The sequence below is a fragment of the Rhinolophus sinicus genome, linkage group LG11, assembly GCF_036562045.2.
Source record: "Rhinolophus sinicus isolate RSC01 linkage group LG11, ASM3656204v1, whole genome shotgun sequence".
Taxonomy (NCBI): Eukaryota; Metazoa; Chordata; class Mammalia; order Chiroptera; family Rhinolophidae; genus Rhinolophus; species Rhinolophus sinicus.
In genome coordinates this window covers 1331777-1347159 of record NC_133760.1, presented here as the reverse complement: position 1 = coordinate 1347159, position 15383 = coordinate 1331777, and the positions used below count along the sequence as shown (strand labels likewise).

The window sequence follows — 15383 nt, the reverse complement described above, 5'->3', positions numbered from 1 at the left end:
GAGACTAAAACAACAGAATCACAGACATACTAAAACTGACCACTATTACAGTTGAGTTGAGGAAATATTTCAGGAACTTCTTAGCTCCAACCTATTTAAGTAAATAATAAACACCCTTAGACATAAACCACTCTGGACATTGTGCTATGTGGGACATACAGATGCTAAGTTACTTGTATGTCACTTACTCTGTAGACCTGGCCACATGACCAGAGTCTCTGAGGGTTCTTTGCTAATGGCTTGCTGTTCCCTCATCAAATTTCCCTTCTGCTAATTCAACATTTTGCTCTTGGTTTCAGCATATGCATAACTTTTTCTAGGGTATTTTCTCTGAATGCTTTCTCAGACTCTGCTCAATGTCACCGTCACATCCTAAATGACTACTTTTTCCGTAAAGGCCAAATAGTAAATATTTGGGGCCTTGTGAGTCCCTTCAGTTTTTGAGTCACCTGATTCTGCTGTTGTAGCACAAAAATGACTGTAGATATGTCACCATATGAGCATCTCTGTGTTCTAAAACTTTTGTGTTTATAAATAAAACACTAAATAGTGAATTTCAAATTATTTTCATGGGACATAAAATGTTCATTTCTTTTCATTGTTCAATCACTTAAAATGTAAAATTCATTCTTTGTTCTGGGATCATGCAAAAACAGAGAGTGGGTTGAGAATGCAATAATCCACCTTATGGAATTTCCTCCCAAAGTTGAGTCCAAATTGATGAGAGCAAAGAAATTGTAACCAATGAGCCTGTAAATGGTTCTCACCGAAAACACAGTGACTGCTATGTTTCAAGGTTCTTTTCTGATGCTCTAGTGGATGGAGATAGATAGATGATAAAAAGATGAATGGGTGGATAGATAGGTAGATAGATAGATAGATAGACAGAGAGATAGATAGACAGAGAGATAGATAGATAATAGAAGATAGATGATAGATACTGTAGACACACAGATGCAGATAGCTGAGAAATATACATGTAGATAGCAAATAAAAAGAAAGACGAGAAATACGAATGGATGCTTTGCCCTAGTGGCAGGGAAAGGAAAGTCGTGTCTAACTATGTTTGACCTGTCAGCCTCTTTCTCTGAGGTGGAACTTTCAATAACTCCTCAGTACTGGGAAACCCCTTCTTCTCATCAGAAAATATATGAAATTATGACCTCTGCACTATGCCCAGGCCATGAACCAAGACACAAACACAGGGGTCTCATTTCTGGAGCTAATTGGACACGTTATGATGATGCTGAAATTAAGTTTAGAAGGATGTTGACTGAAACACCACAAATAAAGGGAAATCCTACTGGAAGCAGGAGATATTTCTGAATTTTCAGAACCATGCAGGAGTCTACTCTTTTCTACAACATTCTCAGAGTCTGATGAGTTAAGAGCTGACTAAATAATTTGGAACAATAATGCAATCTACCACAGTTCTTGTGAAAATTATGTGTAACCTTACCCCACAGAATCTTCATAAAATGAAAACCCAGAAAGAGTTGCTATTAAATTATTTCAGATTCATGTGGAAGAGAGCCTCACGTAGGGGTAATGAGGGGGAAGATTTTAAATCAAACTTACATGTTTATTGAGAAGAGCAGATGGCAGAGCTACTCAGGAAGGTTCAGCCAGATCAATGGTTTCAGAACAAAGATGTAACAAAACCCAGTGAAAATATCTTGTTTAGGTTCATCATTTACATGCATGGATGGAATTAGTGCTGACAACATATTGGGAACACAGACGGAAGGCAAAGAACTGGTAATTATACTATTGCCTCGCTCACAATACCAATTCTGGACAATGCACACACTGTGAGTATAGCTTTCCATAAACTCAGCATCATCGCCCTATTTTGTATCCAAAGAGAAGGAAGCTCAGAGTTTAGAAGCAAGAGCCATGAACTCACGTGGTAATTTACAGCAAACCTCAGACCGGGATCTATTTCTGTTCATTGCCTGTCATCTCGCTTACTACTCACTTTATACAGAAACTTTAAATACTCATTAGGAATTAGGGACAGGAATTGGGACCAAGTTGGACAGATTGTAGTTTGAAGTTCAGATGATGAGCACCTTGGTGTCAACTATGTCTGTCAGCCCCACCCAGGATGAAGGAGATGTGAAATGCCTTCAACTAGGGGTGAAACAGAGGCCATCCCACTACTTCCTGCAGTGCCTGTGTAACGCAGAGAAATTTGCTTTCCATAAGAGCAGCGTTGCTGAGGCCGATAGGCCTCTAGGACCCAGGATCATGTTCACGGTTCTTCCCTCTCTGCTCTACCTCGGTGAGTCTGGGACAGAAGGGTCGGGGTGCAAACACAAAGCTACAGTGGGCAGGTCGGTGGTTGGGCTCTTCTCATCTGGTGTTTTCTTCCAGGTCTGTATATAGGACAGAGCACTCAGGCACAAGAGGGTGAGTATTCCCTTTAATACTCCCAAGGACCGAGGGGGATTTAGGCCAGACATCAGCTCTCTTAGGATCAGGAAAGAGAAGGCTCAGTGTTTAGACTGGTGGCTATAACGGGGGAGAAAGTGGAGGGTGATGTGAGTACAGATACACCTATAAGCCTGTTATCTGTGTCCTTTCTTATAGGAAATCTCCCCCCACCTCATATCATAGCTCAGCCTACATCCAAGGTGCTATCTAAGGATACTGTGACCATTCAGTGCCATAGTCCAGAAGCTGAAGCATACAACATATATAAAGTGGAAGGCCCTAAGCCCATGGACAGAAGTATGTTACCGTTGCCTAAGAAGACCTACACTTTGAGAATCCAAGAGATGACACCAGACCAGGCAGGGCTGTACCGCTGTGTCTATCAGAGTGGAGTCCAGTGGTCCCAGCCCAGTGACCCCCTGCAGCTGGTGATGACTGGTGAGTGGGACACAGAGGTAGCAGAGCCAGGACAAACTTCTTTGCAGAGGGAAGAACCGGCTTTCAGATACAAAGCGCAAAGCAGCAAAACCTCTATGCCTATGAAGGAATAAGGGATGAAGCAGAGACCGCTTTCCTCAGGGTGGGACTGAAAAGGAACAGAAACCAGAGGCATGTCTGCTCCTGTAGAACAAAAAGGGACAGTGCATGTATGTGGCCTCTTCTTTATCACCAAACTTCCTTCTTTTGCAGGAGCTTATGACAAACCCTCCCTCACGAGCATAACTGGCACTGTGGTGGCTTCAGGAGACAATGTGAAGTTACAGTGTTTCTCCAAAATTGGGTTTGATGTATTTATTCTCATCAAAGAAGGTGGAGTTCACACCACCCAGAACCTAAGCTCCACACTCCAGGACAGTGCACACCAGGCCATCTTCCACTTGGACCATGTCACCTCCACACAGATGGGGACATACAGATGCTATGGTGCCTTTCACAATGACCTTTATGTGTGGTCTCACTCCAGTAACCAGTTACAGCTTGTGGCCAAAAGTGAGGAAACTCCAGCCCATCCATCCCTATGTCCCCTCCTGGAGACAGATGCTTTCCACTTAAAGCAGTGATTGGGAGAAGGAAAACAGTGGGGGTGGAAAGGTGGTGTCAGCTCCATCTGCTTAGACTTGAAGCTGTGAGGAACTCCCCTCACCCACCATGCAGCCCTCCTACTACGTGGCCCGGGCCTGGGGAGGGTGTGTTGGTCATTGTGGGTCTGGGGAGCGAGAGCCTGAGCTGAGATAAAAATACCAACCCATTTCATTCCATTTGCAGAAGCTCCTGATGATCCTGATCCCACAGAGCCCAGATGTTTGTGACGGGCCAGCCGCCACGAGTCGATGGGTTCCCGAATGGGGGAGTGGGAATGAATAAAAGACACTCTCACATATGATGGCGATCGCGGACTTCAGTGATCCTGAAGACACTAAGTTTATTTTACTGCACCCATATAAGCAGTTTGAGCACGTGCAAGTATGTATTAACATAACAAATGTAAATTCTTTAGCTTTCACATAGAGGATACAACATTCACCGAAACTCACAAGTAATTATCTTATCAATTGCCCTGATAGGCATCAGCCTTCTGTGTCCGGGAACTGGCCGCTCCCACCAAATTCCTCAGCAGCTTACAAGCTCAAGCTCCCCTCAGGTGCAGGCAGAGACAATTGCCTCAGGGGAGGAAACAGGTAGCATAAACCGAGCCATTCTGCAAAGCTCAGAGTTTCCTGTAACCATGGCTCCCCACATCTCCCCTTTTTATTTTATATGAACAAAATCCATCCAGTCAGGATGGTGAGGTGACGGCGCCTGTCTTAGGCATCCCAGGACGCCTGCCTCAACTTACCCGTCATTGGTACTCATATTTTATCATACAAGCCCTGTCTTAGGTGTTGAAGCGGCTCCCAAGTATTTGCCCGTCGTTGACTAACCCGTCCCTCATAAATGCACAGGGGTGAGAGTCTTAAGACTTGCCTTAAGCTCAAGCTGATGGATGTCAGCTCGTAAGTCTAACATCCTGCTGATGAAACATCTAATGAGGATGGGGAGTAGGCACAGAACCGAACAGACACAGAAGCCCAATAAACCTACTCAAAGCATACTCAATTTCTTTAAAAACCTGCAAACTTCTTTCAGCATACCAAGGTCCAGAAATATTAACAGGAAGCATAACAAAAGATGGTTGTTTAAGTATCATAACATGAGTTCCTAATGGTACCCAAGAAATACAATTTGCTAAAGAACAATTACTACAGGATACACTAAATTGATTTCCTATAAAGTGTACATTAACATTTCCAATCAACAGTGCATAAGGAGAAGGAACACAAGCAGATATATTAACAGTCTTAGCAACAGTAGTCCAATCTCTAGTCCCATCTTTCAAGACACTCACATGACTGCAGGGAGTGCCTGATTTACAGAACTCAACTATTTGAACAACTTCACCTATTACTCCCATAAGTCTCCACAATGAATTTTGCTGATATTGTGTATCAGAAGTCCAAAATCCAGAAGTCAGTTCTCGGGCCCATCCTGACTGGTTACTTCTTGACCAGTTAATGATGTATCTGCCTGTTCCAGGAATGTCATAACGAACAGGATCATTGCCAGGACAGTCTCTCCATGGGACAGTCTCAATATTTAATTTCAATCTTTTATTGCAAGATGGATGTGATGGAGGGACAGGCAGATTTATTCTGCGTCCTCCTGACCAATCACCTAGCATGTAAAAACGAACAGTCCATCCAACTAAAGAGTCATTAATGTGCATAGTGACAGGAGAACTACGCAAGCACCCAGATGTTGACCTATTATTTGCAATACAAATAGGCAAACCTGTTCCTATACCATTATAAGTGAAATTCTTCTCTAGTTGTTGTTTTATGTGTCCATCAGAGGGCAATCCTAAACGCCTGAGTATCATTAACATAGACTGGAATCTCAGGACCGTCCCACACAGCGAGGTGGAGGATTGGTGGATCAGGTACATAGGCCCAATACGTCTGGTCAGGTTCCGCTTGGCAAAGCATCAGTAGCATCATCAATGGGCTGAGGGTCCACATGTCGCACCAATCTTTCTGGCAGCCACCGAGGGCCTTCTGCATCCTGTGGAAAAACACATACATGTCCTCGTCCCCATATGAGGACTGGATCTGGGCCTTGCCAAGAGCCCGTAAGTGGGTCTTTCCATTGACCAAAGCCTGTGGGGCAGTGGAAGGATGCCAAAAGCGCTCCACAGCACTCTTGCCATGGGCATCCAAGGTCAAAAAATTTTGAATAAAGAGAGAATGAGACAAATAATTATGAGGCGTCAGGGGATATAACTCCCCCTTTTTTATTTTATACAAATTAACTTTTAATGTACCATGAGTACGCTCAACAATCCCTTGTCCTTGGGGATTGTAAGGAATGCCAGTAACATGATTGATCGAAAATTGCTGGCAAAATAGAGCAAATTTTTTGCTGGTATAACCTGAGCCATTGTCTGTTTTAAGTTTTTTAGTAGTTCCAATCATGGCAAATGCAGCAAGACAATGTCTAATAAACTGCATCAGGCCTTGAATCTGTGCTTTTGTAAAAGGAATAACAATAGAATCTGGCTCCTTTTTATAATATTTTCGAGCTTCTAAGCGGCTCTCCTGAATTAAACTGGCCACAAATTCATAATAAGGTGTAAGATTTTTTTGTGCAGCCACATGGAGGTGTATCCATCTAAGTGGCCCTTCTTGCCACAACACTGCTGTGGGTGTATGCTTGGTGTCTAAAACATACACATATAGAGGTTTAGAATAATGGGGAGCGAGAGCCTGAGCTGAGATAAAAATACCAACCCATTTCATTCCATTTGCAGAAGCTCCTGATGATCCTGATCCCACAGAGCCCAGATGTTGCACTGGTGAGTAACTATTTTGGGTGGAAAACTTTAAAAAGTCCCTATGGAAGAGAGGAAGAAACCACCCCCATTTCATGTCTTCTTAGGAGAAGTGTTTGTTCAGATCCTCTGCCTATTTTTCAATTGGATTGTTTTGTTGTTGTTGTTGTTGTTGGTGGTGGTGGTGGTGTTGAGTTGTATGAGTTCTTTGTATATTTTGGGTATTAGCACCTTATCAGAGATGTTGTTTGCAGAAGCTCCTGACTATTCCATACCCACAGTGCCCAGACGTCCACATGGTGAGTAACTGGTTTAGGTATAAAACTGAAAGTTTCCATTCTCTCTTCTCTCAGACTTGGAATAGAAAATTTATATACCAGAGATAGATCTGGCTTTTTAAGAGGGCTTCTGATGGATAGGTAAAGGGAGCAAACAGATAAAGAGGTGGGGCTGCTCTCCGCCAGGGAGAGCAGAAAGTTAGAGGGACCGTGGGTTGCAAATAATAACGATGCTCTATAGATATTATTCATCACTGGCCCCTATTGCCAATACTCCAGAGGGCGTCTGGGATTCACAGTACTCATCGTGGAGCTCTACTCCCAGGGGGCAAATATTCATCCTGTCAGCCCCAGATAACTGAGATAATCAGATAACCTTGTTCTCTGGAGTCTTCATCCCTATATGGCACTGAGGACATAAAACTCCTGGGAGCTATTTCTACAGGTAATTCACTGTGTCCCCTGCTAGGCTTTTCCCTCCTCTGAGCCTCATTTTCTTCACATATGTGGAAGCAAATTCTGTACAGGATTAAGCAGGACTGTTGAGCCAAGATCTTCTGTGGTTGTGGCCACCATAACTCCCTTCCTACAAGCTGAGAGTAATTTCATATGAACTTGCATTCCCATCACTCCTTTCATCACTTCTCTATCGGTGCTGGTGATGTGTGTGTAGTGAAGGACTAGTCACAGAGAAATAGACACATGAGGAGTTTCCAAGACGGGGAGCACAATGACGAGTTTCATCTTGGACTTGTTGCTTTCAAGTTGGTCATGCATCATTCTAGGGGAAATATGCAGTGGGAAGTTAGCTTTGTAAGCCTGACTAGAAGGGTGCAGGCCTGGAGATGCAGGTGTGGAATTGATGAGCATAAAGATTGCAAAGAAAATACATGAGATAATCCAGATACTGTAGGTAGACTGAGAAAGAAATCCTAAAGGGAAACACAAACATGCAGCAAACAAAATCTACTGGGATCAAAAATGTACTGTACTGTACACCTGAAACTGAATAATATTGTATGTTAACTATAATTTAATATATATATAGTCATGGGATATTGAGTATAGCATAGGGAATAGAGTCAATGGAGTGTATTAGATATATACAATATCAGAGGGGCAATAGGTTGGGGGGGTGATCACTTTGTGAGGGGTGAACTGTCTAACTATTGCATTGTTTCGTATGCCTGAAACAAAGAAAAAAATATGTAAGAGGTGGATAGAACAGGGGTTGGAAGACTATGGCGCAAGGGCTAAATCCGGCTCACTGCCTATTTGGTTAAAAAAAAAAAAAGTGCTATTGGAAACTAGCATGCTTTAACCATACTTTTACAGGAACCTAGCCAACACATAAAGAATTCTTTACATGTAGTGTTGTCTCCAGCTGCTTTTGCGTGATACAAATGCATACAATTCCCACAAATTTTGATATAACAGCTGAATTCTTTTTTCCTCATCTGATTTTTTTCAACTACAGTTGATATTCAATATTACTTTATATTAGTCTTAGGTATATAGCATAGTGGTTAGACATTCATATAATTTACAAAGTGATCCCCCCAATTAGTCTAGTCCACAATATTACAGCTATTATAACATTATTGACTATATACTTTATGCTGCATTTTATATCCCTGTGACTATTTCATAACTACCAATTCGTACTTCTTAATCACTTTTCCTTTTTCATCCCTCCAAACCTTCCCATCTGGCAACCATCAGTTTGTTCTCGATATCTATGGGTCAGTTTCATAACAGCCTAGTTCTTGAACTGAGATCTGTCCGTTCACACTCTTTTTTGGTTTGTTTGTTTATAGGCAACCATATGGATGTCTTTTTTCTAATGATTTTTTCCCCAATTTCTAAAATTTATTTTGATTTATTTATTTATTTATTTATTTATTTATTTATCTATTTATTAAAGTTTATTGGGGTGACAATTGTTAGTAAAATTACATAGATTTCAGGTGTACAATTCTGTATTACATCATCTATAAATCCCATTGTGTGTTCACCACCCAGAGTCAGTTCTCCTTCCATTACCATATATTTGATCCATTTACTCTCATCTACACCCTCCTCCCCCCTTACCCTCTGGTAACCACTAAACTATTGTCTGTGTCTGTGAGTTTTTGTTTTTCATTTGTTTGTCTTGTTCTTCTGTTGTTTTTGGTTTATATACCACATATCAGTGAAATCATATGGTTCTCTGCTTTTTCTGTCTGACGTATTTCGCTTAGTATTATAATCTCAAGATCTATCCATATTGTCACAAATGGTCCTATTTCATCTTTTCTTACTGCCGAAGACTATGAAATTGTGCATATATACCACAACTTCTTTACATTCATCTATCGAAGGACATTTTGGTTGTTTCCATGTCTTGGCCACCGTAAACAGAGTTGCAGTGAACATTGGAGCACACGTGTCTTTATGTATAAATGTTTTCAGATTTTTTGGGTAGATACCCAGGAGAGGGACTGCTGGGTCATATGGTAATTCTATTCATAATTTTTGAGGAACCTCCATACTGCCTTCCATAACGGCTGCACCAGTCTGCATTCCCACCAACAGTGTATGAGGGTTCCTTTTTCCCCACAGCCTCTCCAACACTTGTTACTATTTGTCTTGTTGATGATAGCCATTCTGACTGGGTGATATCTCATTGTGGTTTTGATTTGCATTTCTCTGATGATTAGTGATGTTGAGCATTTTTTCATATGTCTATTTGCCATTTGTATGTCCTCTTTGGAGAAATGTCTCTTCAAGTCCTCTGCCGATTTTTCAATTGGGTTGTTTCTTTCTTTTTTTTTTTTGTTGAGTTGCATGAGTTCCTTGTATATTTTGAATATTAGCCCCTTATCAGAGGCACTGCTTGCAAAAATCTTCTCCCATTCAGGTGGTTGCCTCTTTATTTTGTTGATGGTTTCTTTTGCTGTACAGAAGCTTTTAAGTTCGATATGGTCCCATTCATTTATTTTAGTTTTTACTTCCCTTGTCTTTGAAGTCAAATTCATAAAATTCTTTTTGAACCCAAGGTCCATAAGTTTAGTACTTATGTTTTTTTCATTGCTGTTTATTGTTTCAAGTGTTATGTTTAGATCTTTGAGCCATTTTTGAGTTAATTTTGGTACATCATGACAGATACAAAAACTCACAGACACAGACAACAGTTTAGTGGTTACCAGAGGGTAAGAGGGGATGGTGGTGGGAGATGAGGGTAAGTAGGGTCAAATATATGGTGATGGAAAGAGAACTGACTCTGGGTGGTGAACACACAATGTGATATATAGATGATGTAATACAGACTTGTACACTTGAAGCCTATGTAATTTTATTGGCCATTGTCACCTCAATAAATTTTAATTGAAAAGAAAAAGAAATGGGGCGATAACCTGAAAATAAAAGACCTTTCCAAGTGAGCGGCATCAAACATTTACAGAGATTATTGAGAATAGATATTTGGGAATCATTAATTCAGGTGGAAGCCCAAATAATGTTCCAATTAGGAAGCAAATGCCAGGGGTATTTATAGGAAAGGGAACAATCACATCAATAGAAAGAAGGCATTTCCATTGGTGCAAATAAAAATAGTGATGCTAATTTTAAACAATGTTTTTAATTTTCAGTGTAGTAGTCATCAGTCTGGTGGTCATATCTGCTTTCTTGTTGTCTTTGGGACACAAGGTAGCTTAGGTCCAGTCCAAAGGTTAGTTAGCCCTGTTTTAACATCCCAAAGGTTTGAGGAATAAGAGATGCAATGCAGTTCCTCTGGGATGGCAGCACTGACTCCATTTTACAGTGGTTCCATTTATATCGCTGTTTACAAGGGTCAACAATTTGAGATTGTGATGGGGACTGGAGAGCACACAGAAACTGTGCCTTGCGTGGAGGTACTTTGTAAAGGGCTAAAAGGCAGATGCTTCAACATTATTTCCTCCTTTGCAGCCCCATCACACGACCAAGTGGAGAAGTGCCAGCATTTCCTGACTGGCTTCCCAGTGACAATCGCGCTTCTCCTCCTCCTCCTCCTTTTCTTCTTCATCCTCCGACATTTCAAAGCTAAACACAGTAGGTCCTTGAGAGGGGGAGGGAAGCCTAGGCAGAGACTCCAGTAGTGCAGACCATACAGAGGAAGTGGGGAGTGGCATTTGCTGGAGGCAGGAAAGGGGGTGAAGGTGCTTGGAGGCAAGGAGGCACGGGCTGATTTGCTGGCTCAAGCTGTGACTGCGGTAACGTCCTGAGCCCGGGCTCTTGTCTGTAAAATCAGAAGATGGGTCTGGGGAAATCTACAACAGCCTCGGTGAAAACATAACCACCTCTATCTTAGTCCATTCTGGCTGCTATAACAGAAAACCATAGACCAGGAGGCTCAAACAATATTTATTTCTCACAATTCTGGAGGCTGGGAGGTCCATGAGGAAGGTGCTGGCAATTTGGTTCCTGGAGAGGGCTCTCTTGCAGATAGAGACTTTCTTGTTGTGTCCTCGAGAGAGAGAGCTGGGGCTCTGGCCTGTTCTTAGAAGGACACTAATCCCACTATGAAAATTCCCTCAAATGACCTCATGACCTCGTCTAACCCTAATCACCTGCCAGAGGCACCACTTCCCGATACGCTCACATAGGCAGTTAGGGTTTCAGCATATGAATTAGAGAAGGAGACTCAAATATACAGCCCCTAATAACTTCCTCTTCTCTCCAGAAGCTACCAGGATAGACAGACATCCAGAGGCAGCTGAACCAACGGATAGACAGGTAAGCGTTCCCCCTCTACTAGACTCCCCAATAACCCCTTGGTCCCCCATGTCACACCACCATGTCATATTCTCCCTTCCTCCCTCAGGCCTCTGAAGACCCAAAGGAGGTCACCTATTCCCAGATAACCTGCCGTGTCCCCACCCAGGGGACAGCTGGAACACCCTCCTTCTTACCCAGGCATACCCAGATCAGCGAGTATGCGACACTTGCCCTAAGATAAGCCATGAATTTGGACAGAACTTAGAGCTGCCTATTGGAAGGTCCTTCCTTTGGAATCACTGCTTCTAAATCTAAGACCGTCAGCAAGGCTGAGGAGACCCACATTACTCAGAAGGTCCTGCTGCCCCCTGAATCTGGAGACCTCAAGATTATTACCCAGTCTGTTGCAAAATCTCTACTGTAATTGCCCGGCAATTCCCAAGACCCTCGAAAGTTACTGGGAAAGTAATACGGTAATTTTTTTTAAGTTATCATCAATTAAAACAAATATACTTAAATCCTCTTTGGTGCCAGGTTTTATGTTACAGCCTAGGTGCACAGAAAAGGTCCTAAAACCATCTTTCTTGTCAACCGTTTGTTGTCTAGTGCAGGAACTGGCAAATCACCACCCATGGGCCAAATCTGGAAAACAACATGTTTTTGTACAACCCCTACATTTTACATTTTTACATAGGTTTTAGTGGTAACATGTACATAATATCAACATAAGAAACACTCAGACCTGTAGAGAGTTTTTATGAGTTTATTTGAGCCATAGCCGATGACAATTGCCAGAAGGCAGGATCTTAAATGTTCCAGAGAATAACAGTTTTGCAGCTTGTTTTATGCATTTGAAATTAAGGAGGGAATGTAAGGAAGATTACATGGAGGTGGGAGGAAGTCAGGCCTGAATCAGACTGCAGGATAGTTAAGATTATGTGGTCCTTCGAGCGTGGTTATAGCTTATTTCAAAAGTGTACTGACGTAAATGCACTGAAACAGTGGACAGGGCTGCTTAAGGCAAAGATAAGCCTTTTACTACAAAGTTATATACCTGGGGCGTGACTACCCACCACGACCTACCCAGTTAGAAATTGATGATCAGATCACCTTGTGAGGTTACCTTTCATAGATTTTATAGAAAAGGGGGCTGGGAATCAAGGAAGAGTGTTGAATGAAACAATACCCAGTCAGAGCTGTGTCTGAGGAAGAGCTCCATGGAGACCACAGTGGAGCTGGGACTGCAAGGAAGAAAACTGAGGAAAAGGGGAGTCCATGTGCAGAGTGATAAGAGAAGCCATGTCAGAGAAGGTCAGGTCTGAGCCCAGATTAGGTCACGGGCATCGAAGGAAGGAGCACATTTTAGAGCTACAGAGCGAAGCAATACAGAGGCTACAGAAGCTGACCAGCTGGAGTTGAGTCAGAGGAAGAAGTGGGCAGAAACATCCGTTGTGCAGAATTTCTGAAGGGCAGTTTGCAACATGTCTCAAAGTATAAGATGGAGGTCACATTTGACTCAACAAACCCATTTTGGGAACTTGACCTCAAGAGATGGTTCCACAATGTGGAGCTGTTTTCTCAGTAAGTCTCAGTTCAGTATTCTTTAAATAGCCACACAAAAGCACACATACCCAAACACACACAGGCGCACAAAACACTCACAAAACCTCAAAATATTACATAAAAGTAGACCATGGGAAAGATAGAGACAATTATGTACATGACCAAATGGAATATTATTCAGTCATTTAAATTAGTCATATAATTTATATAATATCTATATCATATTTAATATACTATGTATTATACATGTTGTATATACTGTTATATATAATTAAGCCTATATTTGTATATGAGTATGTGCATGTTTATAAATTTATATTATATATAATATATTGTGCATGTAATATATTATTATCTATTATATGTAATTTATTTACATAGTATATGCATAATTTAAATGACTGAATATATATATTTATATATTTTCAGAGAGAGAGAAAGGGGTGAAAATGTAAAAGTGTTGAGGATATTGTTTTTAAGGGGAAACAGCAGTATACAGAAGAGCATGTTCAATCATTACTTTTGGATGGTAGGAAATAAGGATGTTTTGCTTTGTTCGTCGAACTGTACTGTGCCATTTGAATCAGGAGGATGTAACATTTCTATACAAATAAATCTACTTTAAAATATTCATTGCCTCATTTTTCCATGTCTATGAAATACATAACAGGAAAAAATATAATTTTTTGAATGGATGGCTAACTCACAGTATCTATAAAAGCTAAAATATTTAGCCATTCAAAAGATTACTATGTGTGATGTTATTACCTAATATGGTTCAGTCTGCACAGTGTACAAAATCAAATATCTCCTTTTCTGGATTTAAGGTAATGGGGATGCTCAAACATACAACATTTGGGATTCAGGTAAGAATCAGAACTCTGCTCTCTCGGAAAATTAAAGCCTCAAAACCCAAACCTCGTTAGAGTATTTTTCAATGAACTGCTGCTTCAGTTTCCTATATGGAATATAAACCTTGAACACTGGACCTGCCATCTCACTTTCCCTTGTAAAAACATACACTGCTATGGGAAGGGGTATTTTTAGTCTTAAGAGCAAATATTCTCATGTGTGAGCCATATACCAATTTCTTTTTTTTTAATTAGTTTATTGGTGTGACAATTGTTAGTAAAGTTACATAGATTTCAGGTGTACAATTCTGTATTACATCATATATAAATCCCATTGTGTGTTCACCACCCAGAGTCAGTTCTCCTTCCATCACCATATATTTGATCCCCCTTACCCTCATCTCCCACCCCCCACCACCTGAAATCTATGTAATTTTACTAAAAATTGTCACCCCAATAAATTTTTTTTTTTACAGTTTTTTTCTTTCTTTTTTTTATTTTTATTTTATTTTATTAAATTTATTGGGGTGACAATTGTTAGTAAAATTACACAGATTTCAGGTGTACAATTCTGTATTACATCACCTATAAATCCCATTGTGTGTTCATCACCCAGAGTCAGTTCTCCTTCCATCACCATATATTCGATCCCCCTTACCCTCATCTCCCACCCCCAACCCCCGCCCCCGTTACCCTCTGGCAACCACTAAACTATTGTCTGTGCCTATGAGTTTTTGTTTCTCATTTGTTTGTCTTGTTCTTTTGTTGTTTTTGGTTTATATACCACATATCAGTGAAATCATATGGTTCTCTGCTTTTTCTGTCTGACTTGTTTTGCTCAGCATTACTCTCTCAAGATCCATCAATGTTGTCACAAATGTTCCTATATCATCGTTTCTTACTGCCGAATAGTATTCCATTGTGTATATATACCACAACTTCTTTATCCATTCATCTATCGAAGGACATTTTGGTTGTTTCCATGTCTTGGCCACCGTAAACAAAGCTGCAATGAACATTGGAGCACACGTGTCTTTATCTCTAAATGTTTTCAGATTTTTTGGGTAGATACCCAGGAGAGGGATTGCTGGGTCATATGGCAATTCTATTCGTAATTCTTTGAGAAACCTCCACACTGCCTTCCATAACGGCTGCACCAGTCTGCATTCCCACCAACAGTGTATGAGGGTTCCTTTTCTCCACAGCCTCTCCAACATTTGTTACTATTTGTCTTGTTGATGATAGCCATTCTGACTGGGGTGAGGTGATATCTCATTGTGGTTTTGATTTGCATTTCTCTGATGATTAGTGATGTTGAGCATTTTTTCATATGTCTATTTGCCATTTGTATGTCCTCTTTGGAGAAATGTCTCTTCAAGTCCTCTGCCCATTTTTCAATTGGGTTGTTTGTTTTTTTGTTGTTGAGTTGCATGAGTTCCTTGTATATTCTGGATACTAGCCCTTATCGGAGGCACTGTTTGCAAAAATCTTCTCCCATTCAGTTGGTGGCCTCTTTATTTTGTCAATGGTTTCTTTTGCTGTGCAGAAGCTTTTAAGTTTCATATAGTCCCATTTGTTTATTTTAGCTTTTACTTCCATTGCCTTTGGAGTCAAGTTCATAAAATGCTCTTTGAACCCAAGGTCCATAAGTTT

General features: G+C 41.0%; 1 protein-coding gene across 3 annotated transcripts; it reads left to right on the top strand.

The window, feature by feature from the left end:
• Window positions 1-2000: 2000 nt before the first annotated feature.
• On the top strand, window positions 2001-13461 carry LOC109438752 (leukocyte immunoglobulin-like receptor subfamily A member 5). 3 transcript variants are annotated; one of them, XM_074316001.1, is made up of 9 exons: window positions 2001-2284; window positions 2377-2412; window positions 2593-2874; window positions 3127-3426; window positions 6281-6325; window positions 6556-6600; window positions 10528-10650; window positions 11282-11334; window positions 11423-13461. In XM_074316001.1, the coding sequence occupies exons 1-9, from the start codon at window positions 2062-2064 to the stop codon at window positions 11555-11557; spliced, it is 1242 nt and encodes a 413-aa protein (XP_074172102.1). In that variant the 5' UTR covers window positions 2001-2061; the 3' UTR covers window positions 11558-13461. The 3 variants fall into 3 exon arrangements, with proteins under 3 accessions (XP_074172102.1, XP_074172103.1, XP_074172104.1); XM_074316002.1 differs by lacking the exon at window positions 2377-2412; XM_074316003.1 differs by lacking the exon at window positions 10528-10650.
• Window positions 13462-15383: the final 1922 nt, after the last annotated feature.